Source organism: Elgaria multicarinata, chromosome 19 (genome assembly GCF_023053635.1).
Source record: "Elgaria multicarinata webbii isolate HBS135686 ecotype San Diego chromosome 19, rElgMul1.1.pri, whole genome shotgun sequence".
NCBI classification, from domain to species: Eukaryota; Metazoa; Chordata; class Lepidosauria; order Squamata; family Anguidae; genus Elgaria; species Elgaria multicarinata.
In genome coordinates, this window is record NC_086189.1 from 17,112,382 (window position 1) to 17,131,135 (window position 18,754).

At 48.7% G+C, this 18,754-nt stretch overlaps 1 protein-coding gene across 1 annotated transcript in view; it reads right to left on the reverse strand.

Annotated features, from left to right (window-relative positions):
* DDX31 (DEAD-box helicase 31) overlaps positions 1 to 16,329 on the reverse strand; it is a 54,213-nt gene extending 37,884 nt beyond the window's left edge. The window contains exons 1-14 of the mRNA XM_063144687.1: positions 16,181 to 16,329; positions 14,207 to 14,448; positions 12,691 to 12,766; positions 11,252 to 11,295; positions 10,315 to 10,385; positions 9,259 to 9,323; positions 8,877 to 8,921; positions 7,634 to 7,675; positions 6,719 to 6,783; positions 4,823 to 4,942; positions 4,583 to 4,689; positions 3,793 to 4,034; positions 3,038 to 3,217; positions 1,745 to 1,804 (exon numbers count right to left, since the gene is read on the reverse strand). Coding sequence (XP_063000757.1) covers positions 1,745 to 1,804; positions 3,038 to 3,217; positions 3,793 to 4,034; positions 4,583 to 4,689; positions 4,823 to 4,942; positions 6,719 to 6,783; positions 7,634 to 7,675; positions 8,877 to 8,921; positions 9,259 to 9,323; positions 10,315 to 10,385; positions 11,252 to 11,295; positions 12,691 to 12,766; positions 14,207 to 14,448; positions 16,181 to 16,294 — 1,473 coding nt within the window. The 5' untranslated portion in view covers positions 16,295 to 16,329. The remainder of the gene's footprint in view (positions 1 to 1,744; positions 1,805 to 3,037; positions 3,218 to 3,792; positions 4,035 to 4,582; positions 4,690 to 4,822; positions 4,943 to 6,718; positions 6,784 to 7,633; positions 7,676 to 8,876; positions 8,922 to 9,258; positions 9,324 to 10,314; positions 10,386 to 11,251; positions 11,296 to 12,690; positions 12,767 to 14,206; positions 14,449 to 16,180) is intronic.
* Between the last annotated feature and the right edge of the window lie 2,425 nt (positions 16,330 to 18,754).

Consider the following 18,754-nt stretch of genomic DNA (forward strand, 5'->3'; position numbering starts at 1 on the left):
AATCCAGAGCAGTGGGTTGTTTAGGGGTGAAACAACCCAGTGGTTAACTTATCAACAAACCATGGGTTAACTCTTGTTTTTTTAACCCGTGGGTTGTCGTTAAGTACAAACCATCGAAACTGCACCGCAGTCAGTTCAGGGCGGAGAAAAGAAAGCAGAAAATGTGCAGCTAGCTGATGCAACATTTAATCAGTGAAGATCAATCAAGCCCTATGAAGAGAGATGGAAAGAACTGGGCATGTTTAGCCTGGAGAAGAGAAGATGGAGGGGAGATATGAGAGCACTCTTCAAATACTTGAAAGGTTGTCACACAGAGGAGGGCCAGGATCTCTTCTCGATCCTCCCAGAGTGCAGGACACAGAATAACGGGCTCAAGTTAAAGGAAGCCAGATTCTGGCTAGACATCAGGAAAAACTTCCTGACTGTTAGAGCAGTGCGACGGTGGAATCAGTTACCTAGGGAGGTTGTGGGCTCTCCCACACTAGAGGCCTTCAAGAGGCAGCTGGACCACCATCTGTCAGGGATGCTTTAGGGTGGATTCCTGCATTGAGCAGGGGGTTGGACTCGATGGCCTTGTAGGCCCCTTCCAACTCTGCTATTCTATGAAATATCATGACAAAGGGGAGACCAACCTGGCCAGAAAAGGAACAGCCCCAAGACAGCCTATTTCGCCCTTCCCTACCAGAAAGAACACCTGCAAGAACTTCCAGCCAACTAGTGCTCTTTGATCTGCAGGGTCCCCGCCACCCCTGGCCATAAATGATGTGTGGAGACTGAAGGGAGGGCTTTCTCAGTGTTGGCCCCGCATACTTGAACTCCCTCCCAGGGGAGGTACGATTAGTCCTGCTGTGACTATTTTTTAAACGTACTGTACATTAAAATCCTTTTTTTTGTTTACGCAAGTATTGGGCTCCTGATCCGTTGGCTTTGGTGTTTTTAGGTTACATTATCACCGTTGCATTTTCATTGCTTTAGTGTGAAAGCATGATTACATGGCGGATTTGTTGGGTCTTAAAGGCAAACGTGTAAATTAAACGCAAAGGTCTAAGCCGCTCTGTACTCCTTTGGGGGAAAGAATAAGAAAGAAAGAAAGAAAGAAAGAAAGAAAGAGAGAGAGAGAGAGAGAAAGAAAGAAAGTAAGTAAGTAAGTTTCCGCCTTGTTCTTGCTCCCCAAATTCACAACTGTTTTTCAGACAAAAAGAAGGCGGCAAGGGAAACCACACAGTGGGAACCCGAGGAAAGTCCGAGGTGGCCAAGAACTCTTCAGCTCTAATGATTCCTGATCGCTGTAATTTACACGTTTGCGGTAGGTAGCCGTCGCCATGGCGTTTTTTCCCAGTCCGACAGCTGCTCCGATTAGTGAGCAAATTGTGTAGTGAAGCAGCAGGCTGAAGCACCGGGCGGTCAGAAACCGAGAAGGCGGTACAAGAGGCTTCACCCGACACTAGCGAGGGGCGGTCACCTTCTACCTGCCCTTGAAGAGCAAACGAAAACAGGCAACGTGGAAAAGACGCGCTAGCGAGGCCGTTGATTTTGGCCTCCAACCCAGCACTCTTGGTTTTCTAGGTTAATCATGAGGACTAGAGCCAAACGCAGCCGTGGTCATTAAAAATCCACAGCCAGCCAGCCTCCTCTATTTTGGAGACCTCCTCTGAACTAATTCCCCAGCCCTCCCAGCCAGACGGCACGATAAAACAGGCATTATTTATATTTGGTTCCATCCGATCCTTCGTTGGCGACTTACAGTGCAGAGTAAAACGCCAGTCTTCGATTGCAAGAAATCCTGGAAGACGGACGTCCTCTCCTAGAAGAAGAAGAAGAAGAAGACGGTAGGGGGGTGGGAGTGAGACAAGAGTCACTGTGCCTTGCGAGTAAAACGAATCCCATAGATGGGGAGAAAGCAAAGGTTATCCACGATTTTCAGGTGTTTGTTGACTGGTCCTTTGAACTTGCCCACTTCTACGGACCGTGAAGGAGAAGTTCATGCTAAACGTGAGTAAATTAGGGATGCAGGACTTGATTTGTTTTTCATTATTTAGATGGTAAGCTCCTCACACCCATGTTCCCCGGCAACTGTTGTGCATACACCTTGTCATGCCCGGACACACCTACTGCTTCTGATACTGGAGGCTGCACTTAGCCATCAGGACCAACAGCCATGGATAGTCTTCTCCTCCTCCTCCTCCTCCTCCTCCTCCAGGAATTCGTCCAACCCCCGTTTAAAGCCATCCAAATTGGTGGCCATCACGACATCTTGTGGAGGTGAGTTCCATAGTTTAACTATACGCTCTGTGAAGAAGTCCTTCCTTTGGTCTTTCCTGAACCTCATACCCGTCAGCTTCATGGGCTGACCCCGTTGGGTTCTAGTATGAAGAGAGAGGGAGAAAAATGTCTCCTTCTCAGCTTTCTCCCCTCACTCGCCTAGCAAATATACGGCCAAGCATCACGGCAGACCCTACTCCCCTACCCCCACCACACCAAATCTGGATGCGCCAGTGTTCAGGAAGTGACCTGGCCAGGCACACCGCTACCCAAACTTCAAGAAGAGGGCCTCATACTGACAACAACAGCCGTCCTCAGCAGTACCATATGGGAGCCCCAATTTAGCTCCATTAATGCTCTCAATTTGAAGACAGAGCACTAATTACACACCGGGTACTAAAAGGTACTAAAAGGTACCCTCGGTGCCCACGTTGGAGAGGCGCTGCAGCGGCCTTTAACAGCTGGTCAGGTTCGAGGCAGACCAGGTGTGGCTGGCTCTTGCCTCTCTCAGGGCGGAGAGGGGCCAGGATCCCAGGGCAAGGAAAGCACACGTCCCTGGGTGCCCCGGGGCAGGAACAGCCGAGAACGAACAGCAGCCGCCTTCACCTCTTGCTGCGGCGAAAGGGGCTGCGTTCTGTTTGGTATCTGCGGCGCGGCTTGAAATGCGGCAGAGAATTTGGGGCCCAATTCTGCTTCGGACAAACAATAGGGGGGAAAGATCTCTGGCAGGAACGAATGCCTACGTGTACGTGTGTGTGTGTGTGCACGCGCTCACCTCCTGCTTCATGTCACCGTGCAAGCGTACAAACGCCAAGGGCGAAGGAGGAAGCAGCAGCGACGGATCAGTTCCCTCGGCCTCTGGCTCCCCACCCAAGACTTTCCGGAAGAGGGCGTGGTGAAACTCCACCTGCTCGCAGCTGGAGAAGAAGACCACCATCTTGTTGCGTTTTCCAGACTGCAAGGATAAAGACACGGGTATGCACGTGATCTACAGCCAAGGTTGAGAAAATGCTGGCATTCCATGGGGGCAGCAGGTAGGGGGTGGTGGTGGGGAAATCCCACGGAATCTAGTACTTCATGGGGATGCCCATGGAGACACATGAGAAACGTCAAACGGTTCATCCGCTCGCCCAACCGTTTCTTTTGCCCAAAGAAAAGACAGATGAAAGGAAGACAGAGGGGAGACATGATAGCACCCTTCAAGGACTTGGGAGGTCTCAATCATCCCAGAGTGCAGGACGCGGAATAAGGGGCTCAAGTGACAGGAAGCCAGATTCCAGCTGGACATCAGGAAAAACGTCCTGATTGTTAGAGCAGTACGACAATGGAACCAATGACCTAGGGAGGCTGTGGGCTCTCCCACTAGAGGCCTTCAAGAGGCAGCTGGACAGCCATCGGTCCGGGATGCTTTAGGGTGGATTCCTGCATTGAGCAGGGGGTTGGACTCGAGGGCCTTAGAGGCCCCTTCCAACTCTATGATTCTATGAAAGGCCGCCCACTACCTGCAAGTGAGAAGAAGCAGAGCCTCACCTTGAATTTCCCAAGGATAAAAGCAGCCAGCGTCACCAGCCTCAGTTTGCTCGGCACCACCACGACATTCTGCTGGAGGTTTCCCGGCACGGCGAAGCCGTCCCCTTCCGCACTTGCGGGAGGAGTGCCGGCCACCACTTGAGCACAGGCGTCCGCCTCGGAAGCACTCGACCCCCAGGATTCTCCCGCCACAGAAACGCAGACTGGATCGTGCAAGCTGATGTCAGCCAATCGCGAGACTCCTGTTACAGGCAGCGGGGAAGAAACGACGACAAATCTCTACATTGTACCATCAGCTTTGCGAGCCAAAAGACACTCCCTTTCCAACACCCGCAAACAAACCCCTTCACGATTCTCTCGGGTGTTAGCCAAGCAAAAGAATGAGCATCTTCCGGTGGAGATCTGCCGCGACCCTAATGACCACCGCCCTCATCTATCTACCTAAATGAATGTCGTCCACACACCCTGCTTCGTGGCCTGAAAGATACTTCCATTATTTTATTTGCAAATATCACCAAAAGAAAGGGAAACGGGGGCAGGAAACAAAACGACAAGAACCAAAGAGCAACGGAAAAGAAAAACACAAAATCTGTCCGTCACCAACATTCACAACCCCACTAATAAAGAAAGAGGGGGATCCTGTTGTGGGTCTGCTGAACCCTGTCTGGGGGGGGTGGGGGGAAGGAGACACCCTGCAAATGAGGATCCGCCGGCTGGAGCCAGAGCCGCGTGGGATCTGCCGCTCCGGCTACTCCCCCAAGAAAAGATGGGCGCCGCTGCAGCGCTTTACCCTCTGTGAGCGTGGCCGACAAAAGAACGTTCTGCCGCGCCGCGCCGTCAGCGTTCACGGCGTTCAGCACTGCGGCCACAGCCTTCTCGAAACCCAGATCGAGGATCCTGAGGAATAGGACAGAGAGGGAGAAATCAGCCAGAGCGAGAATAATAAGACACACAACTCACCTCCTGGTATCTACCCGCCTCCCCCAGGGGCAGAACCACCACCCCCATCAACGGCGCTAGGACCGCTCACCTGTCGGCCTCGTCCAGGACCAACCACCGGACGCGGCGGAAATGGATGCATTTGGTGGAGTTGATGTGGTCCACCAGGCGCCCGGGCGTGGCAATCAGGACGTTTATTCCTTTGCGCAGCCTACGAACAAAACCAGAGAACCTTTGCAGGACGGGACCACGTCACGGGCTCATGTGGTCCCGCCACCTCCTCTCACCTCTGTATACTAGTTGCTGGGGAACATGGGCGGGAGGGTGCTGTTCCACCCACGTCCTGCTTGTAGGCTTCCGATTGAGGTAGCTAGATGGGCCACTGTAGGCAGAGAATGCCGGATTAAGAGGCGTTTGGTCTTTTGAGTGGCGCGGTGGCAGAGGCCAGCATGTGCTTCCTTTCAGCTCTGTAGTCCCAGGACAAGAGTAGTTTAAACAACCCCAGGATGTCGTGCCATGCAGACCGGGCCCCCAAAACTGCAGAAAGCATGAACTGTTTTGAAGATGGAGAGAGGGAAGGAGGCGCTCCTACCCGTGTGAGGTGGGGGCGGTGAAAGACCTCTTCTGAAACAGTGTCTGCAGGGGTGAGCAGACTTCAAACTTGTCACTAGAACCCCAAGGTCCCCCCTCCCCGCCCCCCCAAAATTGATGCCTGCTGCAAAAGACATACATTCCGATTGAAAGAATTCAGAGCCCAGGAATTTGTTTTCTGTACACCGCCCTGAGATCTTAATGATATAGGGCGGGATACAAATGTTTTAAAGAAATAAATACATTTTCAGGACCAGAACTGAATGGAGCTCATAGGCCTTCTCAGGGCTGACCCTACCGTGAGGCAGAGTGAAGCGATCACCCCAGGCGACAGATGCTAGGGGGCGGCAGCAAGGTGTTGGGAGGAGAGATCTGTGCCCCCCTAAGTTAGGTTGCGCCCTATAGGAGCAGGGGAGGATGTTGTCTCAGCACCCGTGTCGAAGACAGATCCACCTGCCAGTCAGTTGGCTTTTATACACAGCTTGGGAAGGGGGTGCTGTCATGTCCTTCACCTCAGGCGGCAAAATGTCTTGGGCAGGGCCTGGTCCTTCCACCCACAAATCCACTCCTGGTTACCCCAAGCTTTCCTCATTTCAGCGGCAGAGTTGGGGAGGGGGCCGCTGCTTTCTTGCTGCTAAGGTTAAATAACCAGGGGGAAGGGATCTTTGTCAATCTACTGCCAGTCCGCCGGAGATCTACCGGCGTGCCCAGATCTATCTTCTGCCCACCCGTGATATTTGGGCATCCTCAAAAAACAAAGAAAGTAGGCTTTTTCAGATGCAAATCCAATTAAAGAAGCATAAATCACTTGGAGCACTCGGGGGACCTCATAAATGCCTACTAAAATGTCTTTGGTAGGTTTAAGTTGTGACCGGGCCTCTTTGGAAGCCCCTCTTGCTTTGACCATATATTCAAATTGCCGAGCCGGACAGCAACACAGTCTAAATTGCCCTTTTCTGCTCTCCTGCACCCCCAGCAAAGACATAACACGTTTCTATTGCATTCCTAAACTATCTGCTGAGCGAATGCAGGCACTTGCAAGAGATCCAGGTGGGAACAGCAGATTTGGAGGGCTGGGATGGACCGAGGGGGGGGGGGCGCAAGCAGGAGGGAAGGATCCCTACAGATGGTAAGAAAGCTCATCAACATTTTAAAAAGCGGAGAGATGTGAACACACCTCCCGCTGGGCCGTCCGTCCCGTTTTCTGTAAGATTCACGGCAGGGGGTGCTCACAGCCTGATCCAGAGCCACAAGCCCCTTCTCCCCACTTAAAAAAGGCACCCCGGGAGAGAGTGACAGATGAAAGAGACGGAAGGGGAAGAGCATGGGCTCAAAAGACCGGGGGGGGGGGGGGGGGAGGAAAAGAAAGACCGAGTTGATGAAGCTGCCATCCTACCTGGCTTTCTCCGACTTCTTCTTTTCTCCTCCCATCAGCACGCCGGGCACAATCCAGGTAAATGGCTAAACAGAGCGGGAAAGGACGGCGGGGCGGAGAGGAAGGAAGTGAAACTTTGGAAAAGAGGAGCATGAGGTTTTAAACTGAGCTCTCAACATGGGCAACCCCGGAGTTTGACAATGCAACGGTGAGTAACGGCAAAGAAGTTACCTCCGGGGGTAAGGGGGAAAAAACGCAAAGAGCTTGGCAATTTTTCTCACCCACCAGCGTTGGGTGTGTTTGAGGATGTGCCCTTAGTTCGCGCAGGGTAACACAGAGGAAGGACAGGACAGGACCTCGCATGAACTGAGCACGCCCCCTAGGACAGGGGTCCCCGATGCGGTGGACGCCGCAAAGATCGCTACACCCTGCCTGCTTCAAACGCATTCTTTTCTAAAACGAATCATGAAAAACATTCGGAAACCAGGTTCTCCCTCCTGTTCCTGAACCTGCCATTGAACAGCTTCACATTGGTCCTTGACCCCTTTGGATGGAACATGACGCTATGGTTAGGCAACCTCCCGCCCTTCCGCAGGCCCTGCCAACTCTCCTCCGCCAGCCCCAGCCACTGGCCTGGAGGCTACTGGGGTCTTCGGGAGATGAATCCTGTTATCTCCAAGCACAGGTTGGAGATAACACGGAGACACCCTTGAAAGCAGCAACTGCACACTTTGCCCATCCACCGCCTATCCCTCCCAGGCAAAGGACCTGGCAGACCGTCCTTAAGACGCCACGTCCTTTCCCCACTCCACGGGCTCAAACAACATCCTTGTGCCGTTAAATCCCCCTCTCAGGACGGCAATTGGGGGCGGCGGCAGAGAGAAAAATGGAAAACTCCCACACCACCACCTCCTGCAGTCCCCAATCGATCCATACCTTTAACAGTTTCTGGACGGTTTCAAAACTCTGTAGGGCCAGCTGCAGAGAACAAGGAGTAAAACCAGGTTGAGAAACAGATGCACATAATGTGCAACAAAGCATCTTCAACATGAATGCTGGCTTGAAAATACTGGTTTTCTTGGCTCTGAGACTACCCAGTTGTGCATTTTTCACATCTGTCTCCAAACTGGTGGGGTCTCGAACCGGCGGACTCTGGAGTCCAGACATTTCTTTCACTGCACTTCCACGGAAGCTGGCAGGAAGAGGGAACCACTGGTCTGCGCTCTGTTGCACTGCAGCAGCGCCATCACCACCGGTGGCAGGGAGGGGGTACTGCCGCTACCGGCAAAGCGGCCATCAGATGACACGAAGAGCCAATCAGGTTCGGAGGAAAATCTTGCTCTGAGCCGCTCACGCACCCTATCCGTCCCCGCTGTGCCTCCCAGGCGCCACCAGCCCCAAAGACTCCCAGGCATTTTAATGGCATGTCACGGGGCACTTATGCCAGCCACCTACACAGGTCTAGTATTCTATTGAAACTGTTTTTAGCTGCCTAAATTGTTTTACATTTTGTGTATTTATATTTTTATGCTGTATTTTATTAACTTACAAACTGCTATAACCACCCAGAGAGCTTTGGCTATTGGATGGTATAGAAATAATAATAATAATAATAATAATAATAATAATAATACCACCACCACCACCAGATGGAGGTTACTTAGCTCTTGCGGGGGAGACGAAAAATGATCGTTCAAACACAACAGAAGTGCCTCACTCTGGAGCTAGGGCCTGGTGAATCCTATCCCACAATGCTTTGCCACTATTTCCAAGGCCTCAGTCATCCTAAATATTGCACAGAGTTGGCGGCAGGCCAGGTATTGCATCCAGGACCTTCCTGGCGCCGGACCACTGCCCATCCAGTGATCTGGTCCCTCAGTCAGAGTCACAAGGCTAACGGGGTGAGTAACGGAAACCCTAAAAGATGCAGCTACAAGGGCAGGGGAGAAATCTTCTTCAACGTGGCCAGGAGTGGGAAGAGTTAACCCCTCCCCTTCTCCCCCTTCCATATTTCTCAGCCAACCAGCACGGTTCTCTCTTTGCTCGAGCGGAGGGGAGGCTGCCACGCCCACCTGGACGCCCCAGCTACACGCAACCCACAGACTGCCCACATCACCGGCCGAGAAACCAGCATGGTTAGGAGCAAACTTAGCCAAAGACATCCGGCAGGTTCACTTACCTCTCTGGTTGGAACCAGCACCAAGGCGTATGGGCCGTCACTGCGCTGCAGAAGCAAGGAAGAGGAGAGGAGAATTGAGCGGCAAAGGAGAACAACGGATGGACGTTAAGGGAGACGGACTCTGGGCATCGTGGATCAATCCAGCAACCTGGCTGTTTCCTACAGCGGGGAAGATACACCCTATCTCTACGGGGCTTCCAGAAGGACTTGCTAGGAATGATGGGAAAAGATGGTAGAGGGGAAATTCTCGAGTAGCCCCCCCATCATTCTGAGATGAGGCAGGTTGTTGTGAACATTTACTAATATTTGAAAAGGACCTGGGGAAAAAGCAGGGTTCTGATTTAGACAAGGAGAGAGCGAAAGCTGTCTGCAACACACCGACCTGGATTTTGGGCTCTGTCCTTTGCAAGGATTGCACGAGAGGGATACCGTAGGCCAGCGTTTTGCCTGCAGGAGGCCAGTGGCCCCAGGAGATGGGGGGGAAGAGAGAATAAAAATGTGTTTAGCTTTTTATTAAAAAGTGGGAGAGGTTAGATTTCAACAGCCCAGCTCCATAAACGAAGGATACGGTACCCACCCACCCCAAAATACAGGCTCAGCAGCAGAGCTCTTGCGTTGCATGTCCCAGGTTCGATTCCTGGCTTCTCCAGGGAGGGCCGGAAAAACTCCTGCCTGAAACGCTGGAGCGCTGCTGTCAGTCAGTGTTGGCAATACTGGCCCGGACGGGTCAATGTTCTGGCTCTGTATAAGGCAGCTTGCAGTGTTCCTATGGGACTTTATCTGTACTATGGGTCTTTTTTTCTAAGCCACGGGGTATGCTCTGATCAAAACAAGCAAGCAAATGAATGGCCTTCTTTTTGGGCTGGGTCTCCCAGGTGTCCTGGGTACTTGAATTTGTCCTGAAATAATTGCAGACCCTTGGCTGCCTGTCATGTTCCCTTTAGGTCAAGAAACAGTAAGCAGAGACAAAATGAGTGATACACAACTATTTGTTAAAACTGGTCACTGTCATGGCTGCCAGTCACTGTCCACCAGATGTAATCAATCTGTTTTAGTCCAAAAATATCAGCCTCAGCCAACAGGGCCAATAGCCGGGGGTTATGGGAGGTGGAGTCCAACACCATCTGGAGGGCATCGCCTCGCCTGTCGCTGTAGGCAGGACTGCGCTAAACACACAGACTCTGTGTAAGGCAGCTCCAACGTTTAAGTTCCCAGCTTGAATGTACTAAAAGATATGGGCGGGCGGCTACAGAGGGGGAGGAGGAAGACGGAAGATAAGGACTCCTCATGATAAAACACCACTCTGGGCTGCACACCTGCACAGGAGATCTAGTTTCCTCGAGGTGCGAAAGGCAGCCATGCGGAGGACGCTTCCGCTTCACCCTGCAAAGCCCCCGGCGTGCCGAGCTGGCGACACCTGGAAATGAGAGCAGCTCACCTGAACCCGTCTGCGATCTCACCAGGGCGTCTCTGCCTTGCAACAGCGAGGGAATCGCCTGCTTCTGAACGCTTCGCGGCAGAGTCGAGGAGGAGGAGGAGGAGGCCAAAGAGAAAAGAAAACATTTAAGAAGATGAACACTCGCTTGGCTTGCCCATCCAACGACGTCAGGGCCTTTGTAGGCGAGGTGAAACGAAAGATTTAAATGCAGCATGCCGCAACCCGGCGCCCTCCGGCTCCGTTGGACTACAGCTCCCAACATCCAAAGCAGCATGCTGTTCTGCTGATTGGAGGTACTGGGAGTTGCAGTCGAAACACAGCAGGAAGGCACTAGGTAGAGGAAGGCTGTTTTAGCTTTTTATGGCTGCTGCATTTTATTTATGCTTTCAAAAACAAATCCTATGTCTTGTTTGGAGTCCCCACCCACCCGAGGTCGGAGACCGCTCTGACCTCAGAAGGGGAAGCGGGAGATCCACCCCCCTCCCCCTCATAGCTGGGATGGAAAGAAGAGACTGGAGAGGCCAGGATATGAACTGTCCTGAGCTTCTTCCAACCTCCTTCCCTCCTTCTCTGAAAAGCCTTCGCTAGATGGGTGAAAGAGCCCATCTAGCAAAAAATGCAGGGCGGGAGGTTGTGGAGGCAAAGATGGCCTCCGTCCTGCATAGGATGACCGTAAGCCTCCGGGTTCGAGAGCTTACAATCATTGAGGACACAATCAACAGGATTAATTTAGGTTGTTAGGATAATGGCCTAAGTCAACTAAAGAAAAGATGGGGGAATAAGGGCTTTAAATATATAAAGGCGAAAACCTACATCAAACAGAAATCCCATGTTCCATGCAGACATAGGGAAAGCCAAATAGGGTTTTAAACCAAAGGTCTCATTTCCCTCAGCTAATTATCTCACGCACAAGCACACAGACAAGAAAGCTTTTTACCTGGTCATGCTAGAGATTTTCAAGACGGAGTTTATTGTTGAAACCTGAAGGAAGCAAACAGTTGCTGCATCAAATGCTTGATTCTAGAATGGCTGGTAATGTTTTGAAGGCACGGTGGCAGCTAAGGCTGTACCGTGCCCCCAAAGTAAGCATAGACCAGAGAACTAGGAGAAGGCAAAATGGATTCAAATGAGTTTCAAGTTTATTTACAGCACAGATGGGGAAGAGGGGCTGATAAACAGTGAGGTTGGAATGAAATTAAACGCAGAAAGTCCTGACGGCAAGAATCACGTTAACAACAGCGGTCACTCACCAAGCAATTGTTGCTGATAACACACACAGACTGGCACTAGGTTAGCCAAATAACACACATTTATTTATTTATTTATTTCATTTCTCTACCGCCCAATAGCCGGAGCTCTCTGGGCAGCTTACAAAATTAAGACAACTCAAAGTATAAAACAACAGTATAAAAACCATAATATAAAATACAGTATAAAAGCAGAACCAAGATAAAAACAGCAAAGTTAAAATTAATTTATGGACTGTTAAAATGCTGAGAGAATAAGAAGGTCTTCACCTGGCGTCTAAAAGCATATAATGTAGGTGCCAAGCGAACCTCCTTAGGGAGCTCGTTCCACAGCCGGGGTGCCACAGCAGAGAAGGCCCTTCTCCTGGTAGCCCCCTGCCTCACTTCCTTCGGCAGGGGCTCGCGGAGAAGGACCCCTGAGGATGACCTTAGGGTCCGGGCAGGTACATATGGGAGGAGGCGTTCCTTCAGATAGACTGGCCCCAAGCCGTTTAGGGCTTTAAATGTTAATACCAGCACTTTGAATCGGGCCTGGACCTGGACTGGCGTGATTTGGTCTCGTCGGCCAGTGTGATAAGTGTGATAAATTATCCTTTATCCTGATTCAAACCTCGGGTGATAGAATTAAACTTATTGATGAATTCTAATTCAGCTGCTGATCCAGAGGCTTGAATCAGGATAAAAGATTTAAAAAATAAATAAACACAACACATGCGTTAATTAGCTTACACACTGATTGTATTATCAGCAAGATCTGAAAAGAATAAATGTGTTAATCTTTAAGGTACCACAAGACTCTCTTTAAGTTTTGCTCCAAAAAATAAGGTGGCTACCCTCTGGAAATACTTAGGATAAAAGAATTCTGTGCCCCATGAATTGGTTTTGAGTCCCACAAGTGAATGGAGCCCATGGACCTTCTGCACAAAATTTACTCCTGATGACCCTAAACCTCCTTCATTTCAGTGGTCTTAATTTAGGACAAGGGAGAGACATTTTGTAGCTGCTGTTGTTACATCACTGAGAGTCAGAAATCTTTGCCAATCTACTGCAAATCACCAAAAGATCTACCGGTCCATCCAGCTCTGTTCTCTGCCCACCTGTGCTGTACAGAGCACAAAAAAGCACTCACCAAATGAGGATGGAGGCCCAGTTGATCAAAGGAATCCGAGGTGAACACCTTCTCCTGCACTTGTTTCACTGATGTCCTATAAGAGGAATGAATAAATGAAATCAAACCAACTCATCTTTATTTTCTTAAAACCAAAGGTCACTACAAAATAGGAGAGAAGGCAAAGCAAAAACCAACCCACGATAAAGGATCAAATCAGATCATCTCCACCGGGAATAAATATGATCGTCCATCTAATTTTAAAAGCAACCATTGCAAATAATAAATCTTGACACGTCGCCTATTTGTTCCCATCAGCCTCTTTTAAAAAAGGAAACGTACACTCTCGTAAATACTGCTACGGGGTGATTTATGTAGCTGCTAAATTTCCCATGCCCCCGTTACAATCTTTGTTGAACACCGTGTCCTTAATCATTTTAGGAATGAGGTCTCAAACCCAGTACAAGGTAGGAAGGTCTGCTTCCAGCTTAGCAGAAAGGACAGTTCATTTGAGATCCACAAGTTCAATCGCAGCTTTTAAAGCTCAGCTAAAAACTTTTCTTTTTCCTAAAGCTTTTACAACTTGATGCTGTTTGGACTTTATACTGTTATACTGTCAGTTTTACCCTACCCTGCGCCTGTTTACCCTACCCAGTGCCTGTTTGCATTCTCTTCCCCTCCTTATTGCTCTACTATGATCTTAATAGAATGTAAGCCTATGCGGCAGGGTCTTGCTATTTACTGTTTTACGCTGTACAGCACCATGTACATAGATGGTGCTATATAAATAAATAATAATAATAATTCATTCCTCACACACCTTTGCCGATAAACACATCGGTAACAAAGGCTGCACGTCCTTTGGCAACACCCCTTTCCGTGCCTCGATTTCCCTCGGGGAACAAGACACGGGGCTCGCCATAATCAGTAATCGTCTTCATTTCTTTGCCATTTGTTTATAAAGGGAGGAGAAAAAAAGAGAGGAGACTGGAAAACAGGATTTTCAAAATGAACCGCTGAAGACCAGGAAGATTTGGGTAGAAACTCTTTGGCCAGCCTTCCCATAGCGAGCTCCAGATGTGTTGCAGTGAAACTCCTATACTTCCCAGCCATGCATTCCCTGACACATCTGGAGGTTTGGGAGGGCTGCTTTAAGGAAAGGCCACAGCTCAGTGGTAAAGCAAATACTTTGCATGCAAAAGTTTCCAGGTCCAATTCATGGCATCTCCGAACCCAACGCCCCTGCACTGTTGCTTTGGGGAATACCTTTTTCTGTGGCTGTGCCTAGGCTGAGCAATTTCCTTCTTTGCTCCCGTTATGATGGCCTTCCAACGCCCCGCAAAAGCCTAGCTGATAATTTTAGCTGTCCTGGTATAATAATGCTTGGTGAAAAACCATTTTACGTCCTGTGTGTGTTTTCTTTTTCTTTTCCTGTTGCTATTATAGCTCATCACTGATTAATCTTTTATTGTACTTCAAGGCACCGCTGCAAAATGTCTCCAACATTTATGGGAACGGCAGGATAAAAATAAAATACCTCTGAATGTCAGGGATGTCCGGATTGTTTTTGAAGAGACAGGAAGTCTTAACGAACGGTCTGCTGCCACCTGCATTGCAGTCTTTTGCGTCGGTCAGCGGCTTTTTCGGAGGAGACCTTGGCACTCCATCCCGCCTGATGCCACTTTTGGGTTCCTGTCGCTGTTTCTTGGTTTCGGGTGAAGCTGGCATCCGCTTTGGGGGTGTCCCTCCCTGTGCCCATTCTGATGTTCTCTTCGCAGGCTTAAGAAAAGAAAAGAAATGAAATGAAACAAGAAGGGAAGACGGAAAGAGGGATCAATTTAGTAATAAATGCAGAACAATGACCCCCCACACACAGACACATACACTTTCCTCCTGCACAACCAGGAGGAGATGCAAACTTTTGCTTAACTGCGCTTTGTCATGTCGCCCAGATCAACTAACTGGGGTTAACTGATCAAGGAAGAGATCTTGGGGTTGTGATGGACAGCCCGATGAAAATGTCGACCCAGCGGGCAGCTGCCATCAAAAAGGCAAATTCCACGTTGGGGATTACCAGGAAACGAATTGAAAATGAAACTGCCAATATCCTACTGCCCTTATACAAATCAGTGGCGCAAACAACACTTGGACTACCGTGTAATGTTTTGGTCACCGCACATCAGAAAGGATAAAGGTGGAAAGAAAAGCACAGCCAAAATTATCACGGGACTGGAGCCACGCCCCTGTGAAGGAAAGTTACCGTTGGCTTAGAGAAAAGGCGAAGGATGGGAGATATGATAGAAGGGCACAAAATTATGCAGAGAATGTAAGGAGACGTTTTTCTCCCTGTCTCATAATACTAGAACTGGGGTCATCCCATGAAGCGGATTGGTGGGTGATTCAAGACAAATCAAAGGAAGGACCTTCTCACACAGTGCAGAGTTAAACTAGGGAATTGGCCACCACAAGACATAATGCTGGCCACCAATTCGGATGGCTTTATTGGACAAATTCATGGAGGAGAAGACTATAAATGTCTAATAGTCCTGACGGCTCTATGCGCCATCCAGTATTTGAGGCAGTGCGCCTGTGTACACCAGGTGCTGGGGAACATGGGCAGGAGAATGGTGCTGCACTCATATCCAGCTTGCATGTCCCATGGGCAGCTGGTTGGCCGCTGTGTGAACAGAATACTGGAACAGATGGACTTTTGGTCTGACCCAGCAGGGCTCTTATGGGAGGAGGAATCACTTGTTACGGCCACATTTTGTGCTCCAACAAATTATTTATTTTATTTTATTTATGTATTTCATTTTATACTGCCCAATAGCCGAAGCTCTCTGGGCGGTTCACAAGATGCTTAACATTACATTAAGCAGGTTTTGGAGAGTTTACACTGATGATAATCCTAACGCAGTTGGATGGGTCTTCTCTACTCTCCAGGAACTGGGGTCCTCTAACTCTCAGGAAGTCTTCAAAGTGCTGTATGACTACAACATGGTCTCTGCAGAGGCCACCAGTGAGGGAGGAAGCAGCAGCCAGGCACCTCTCCACCGTGCCTGGGTCCAGCTCCAGCTGAGAGCCCCCCTCCCTCCTGCTACCAACTGTAACTGCTGAACTTTCCAACTAAGATTGTAGTGCCTGAATTTCCTTTCCTTTCCCCCCTCCTCCTCCTCCCTCCCAATCCCCTTTCCTTTTGTGTCATGTCTTTTAGATTGTAAGCCTGTGGGCAGGGACTGTCAAGAAATACTTTTGTAAGCCGCCGTGAGACTTTTTTTAGCTGAATGGCGGCATAAAAATCCTTAAATAAATAAATAAATAAACATGCCACTAGCTCAAACTCCCCAACCTGAGAAGATAGGGACTGTCTAGTGCTCTAATCTTATTGCCCAAAGTAGATTCTTCTATCTGCAATCCCAATAACTCAGTATTTCCCTACCCAGTTCCCTCCAGGTGAGGAGGACTGCAACTTCGTAGGATTTGGGGGATTTTAGTCCCACACCTAGCATACCTTTCTTTCCTTGGCAGGCTGAGACTTTGAAGGTCTCTTCCGTCCGGTGGGGTGCTGGAACCTTGGAGGCGGCTGTGAGTTCACATTGATGAACAGCCCTTCGTCTGTTTCCATGGCCGGCTGAATAAACTGCTTCTGCTCCAGGCGTCCCTGTATCAGCATCAAATTTAAACCAGCCTTTTAAGGAAAAGACGGCATCAACTACTCCCCATAGAAACCCCCCCAAGCCAGCAACTGCAAACCCAACAGCAGTTCCAGAAGCAGAGTTTGCAATTGACCCACGTGTGGCTGCTGCAGTGGAAGGACCCCAACTATAGGCGTCTAAGAAGATCCCTTTACCAAAAATAATAAAAGGGCAGAGATTGAAGTCGATCAAGGGTTGTTTCTCGCTTAAAGGGTCAAAGCAAATAAATTCCAATTACTAGTTTTTTTAAAAAAAAATTGAATTATACGTAAAATAATGGGATCCACCCCAAAACCAACCCTGGCCTGCAAAAGAGGCATCCATGACGTTAAACCAGACTTCCCCAACATGGTGCCCTCCAGATGTATTTGACTACAACACCCATCAGCCCTGCCCAGCAACGACAATGGTCAGGAATGGTGGGAGTTGTAGTCCAAAGACCTGGAGTTGAAAAGATGGAAATTTTGCATCTTTTAAAATCTATTTTAGAGTGTTTTATTCTGTTTTTATTTTATCTTGCACACCGCTCCGAAATTTTCAATGGGGAGCGGTATATTAATATTGCAAATGAATAATACAAATGAATAAACCTTATAGAATCATAGAATCATAGAATAGCAGAGTTGGAAGGGGCCTACAAGGCCATCTAGTCCAACCCCCTGCTCAATGCAGGAATCCACCCTAAAGCATCCCTTCCCCAGCCTGATGCCTTCCAGTTGTTTTGGACTACAATTCCCAGCATTCCTGACTCTTGGCCATGTTGGCTGGGGCTAATGGGAGTTGAAGTCCAAAAGATGTGGAGGGCACCTGGTCTGGGAAAGGCTGGATGAGACAAATTCATAGAGGAGGAAGAGGAGGACTCCTTAAGGGGTGCGACAGAGGAGAGCAGAACCTCCTTATTCAAAGGGGGTCTACCTATAATTATCAGGTGTTGTGGTGTGGAAAAACCAACAATATGGAATAAACCACACCGCCTTTACCTTTGTAACGCGCCCAGAGAGCTTCGGCTATGGGGCGGTACATAAATTTAATTAATAATCATAATTAATAATAATAATTGTGATCTTCCCCCCAGTTCCACTGGAAACAGAACTGTTAGACAAAGGACCACTGGAGAGGAACCATTTCTGCCTCTGAGTTTACCACGGCCTTTAAAACACACAAAACGCTTCCACACAAACCAAAGTTTAACCTGTTGGTTGTTTTCATAGAATCATAGAATAGCAGAGTTGGAAGGGGCCTACAAGGCCATCTAGTCCAACCCCCTGCTCAATGCAGGAATCCACCCTAAAGCATCCCTGACGGATGGTTGTCCAGCTGCCTCTTGAAGGCCTCTAGGGTGGGAGAGCCCACCACCTCCCTAGGTCACTGGTTCCATTGTCGTACTGCTCTAACAGTCAGGAAGTTTTTCCTGATGTCCAGCTGGAATCTGGCTTCCTTTAACTTGAGCCTGTTATTCCATGTCCTGCACTCTGGGAGGATCGAGAAGAGATCCTGGATTATTATTAATTATTATGGTTTAAATTTTTGTGAACCGCCCAGAGAGCTTCCGGCTATTGGGCGGTATAAAAATGTAATAAATAAATAAAGTCGTAAACAGTGTGGTGTAGTGGTTAGAGCGTTGGACTGGGACGACCTGAGTTCAAGTCCCCGCTCAGCCATGAAGCTCGCCTGGTGACTTGGGTCACTGCCTCTCAGCCTCATTGACCGACTTCGCAGGGTTGTTGTGAGGCTAAAATGGAAAGGAGGAAGAGGGCCATGTATTATTATTATTATTATTTATTTATATAGCACCATCAATGTACATGGTGCTGTACAGAGTAAAACAGTAAATAGCAAGACCCTGCCACATAGGGCTGCTTGCAAGAGGGGAAATGGTGGGGTATAAATGTAATAATATTTATTTATTTATTTATTTTATTACATTTTTATACCGCCCAATAGCCGAAGCTCTCTGGGCGGTTCACAAAAATTAAAACCATCATAAAACAACCATTAAACAAATAATAAAAGGCTTTGAGTCCCTGTTCGGGCCTAAAGCTCACTGGGTGACTTTCAGCCCGTCCCTGACTCTCACCTTCACCTATTATTATTATTATTATTATTTATTTATTTATATAACACCATCAATGTACATGGTGCTGTACAGATTACACAGTAAATAGCAAGACTATTTACTATTTACACCTACCTCACAGGGTTGTTGTGAGGATAAAAATGGGGAGGGAGAAGAGGATAAAAATGAGGATAAAAATGGGGAGGGAGAAGAGGACCATGTAAGCTGCACTGCAAGTTGAAAAAAAGTGGAATATAAATGTAATAATAAATAAATATAAAAATATAAAAAATATAAAAAATATAAAAATATAAAAAAGTGGAATATAAATGTA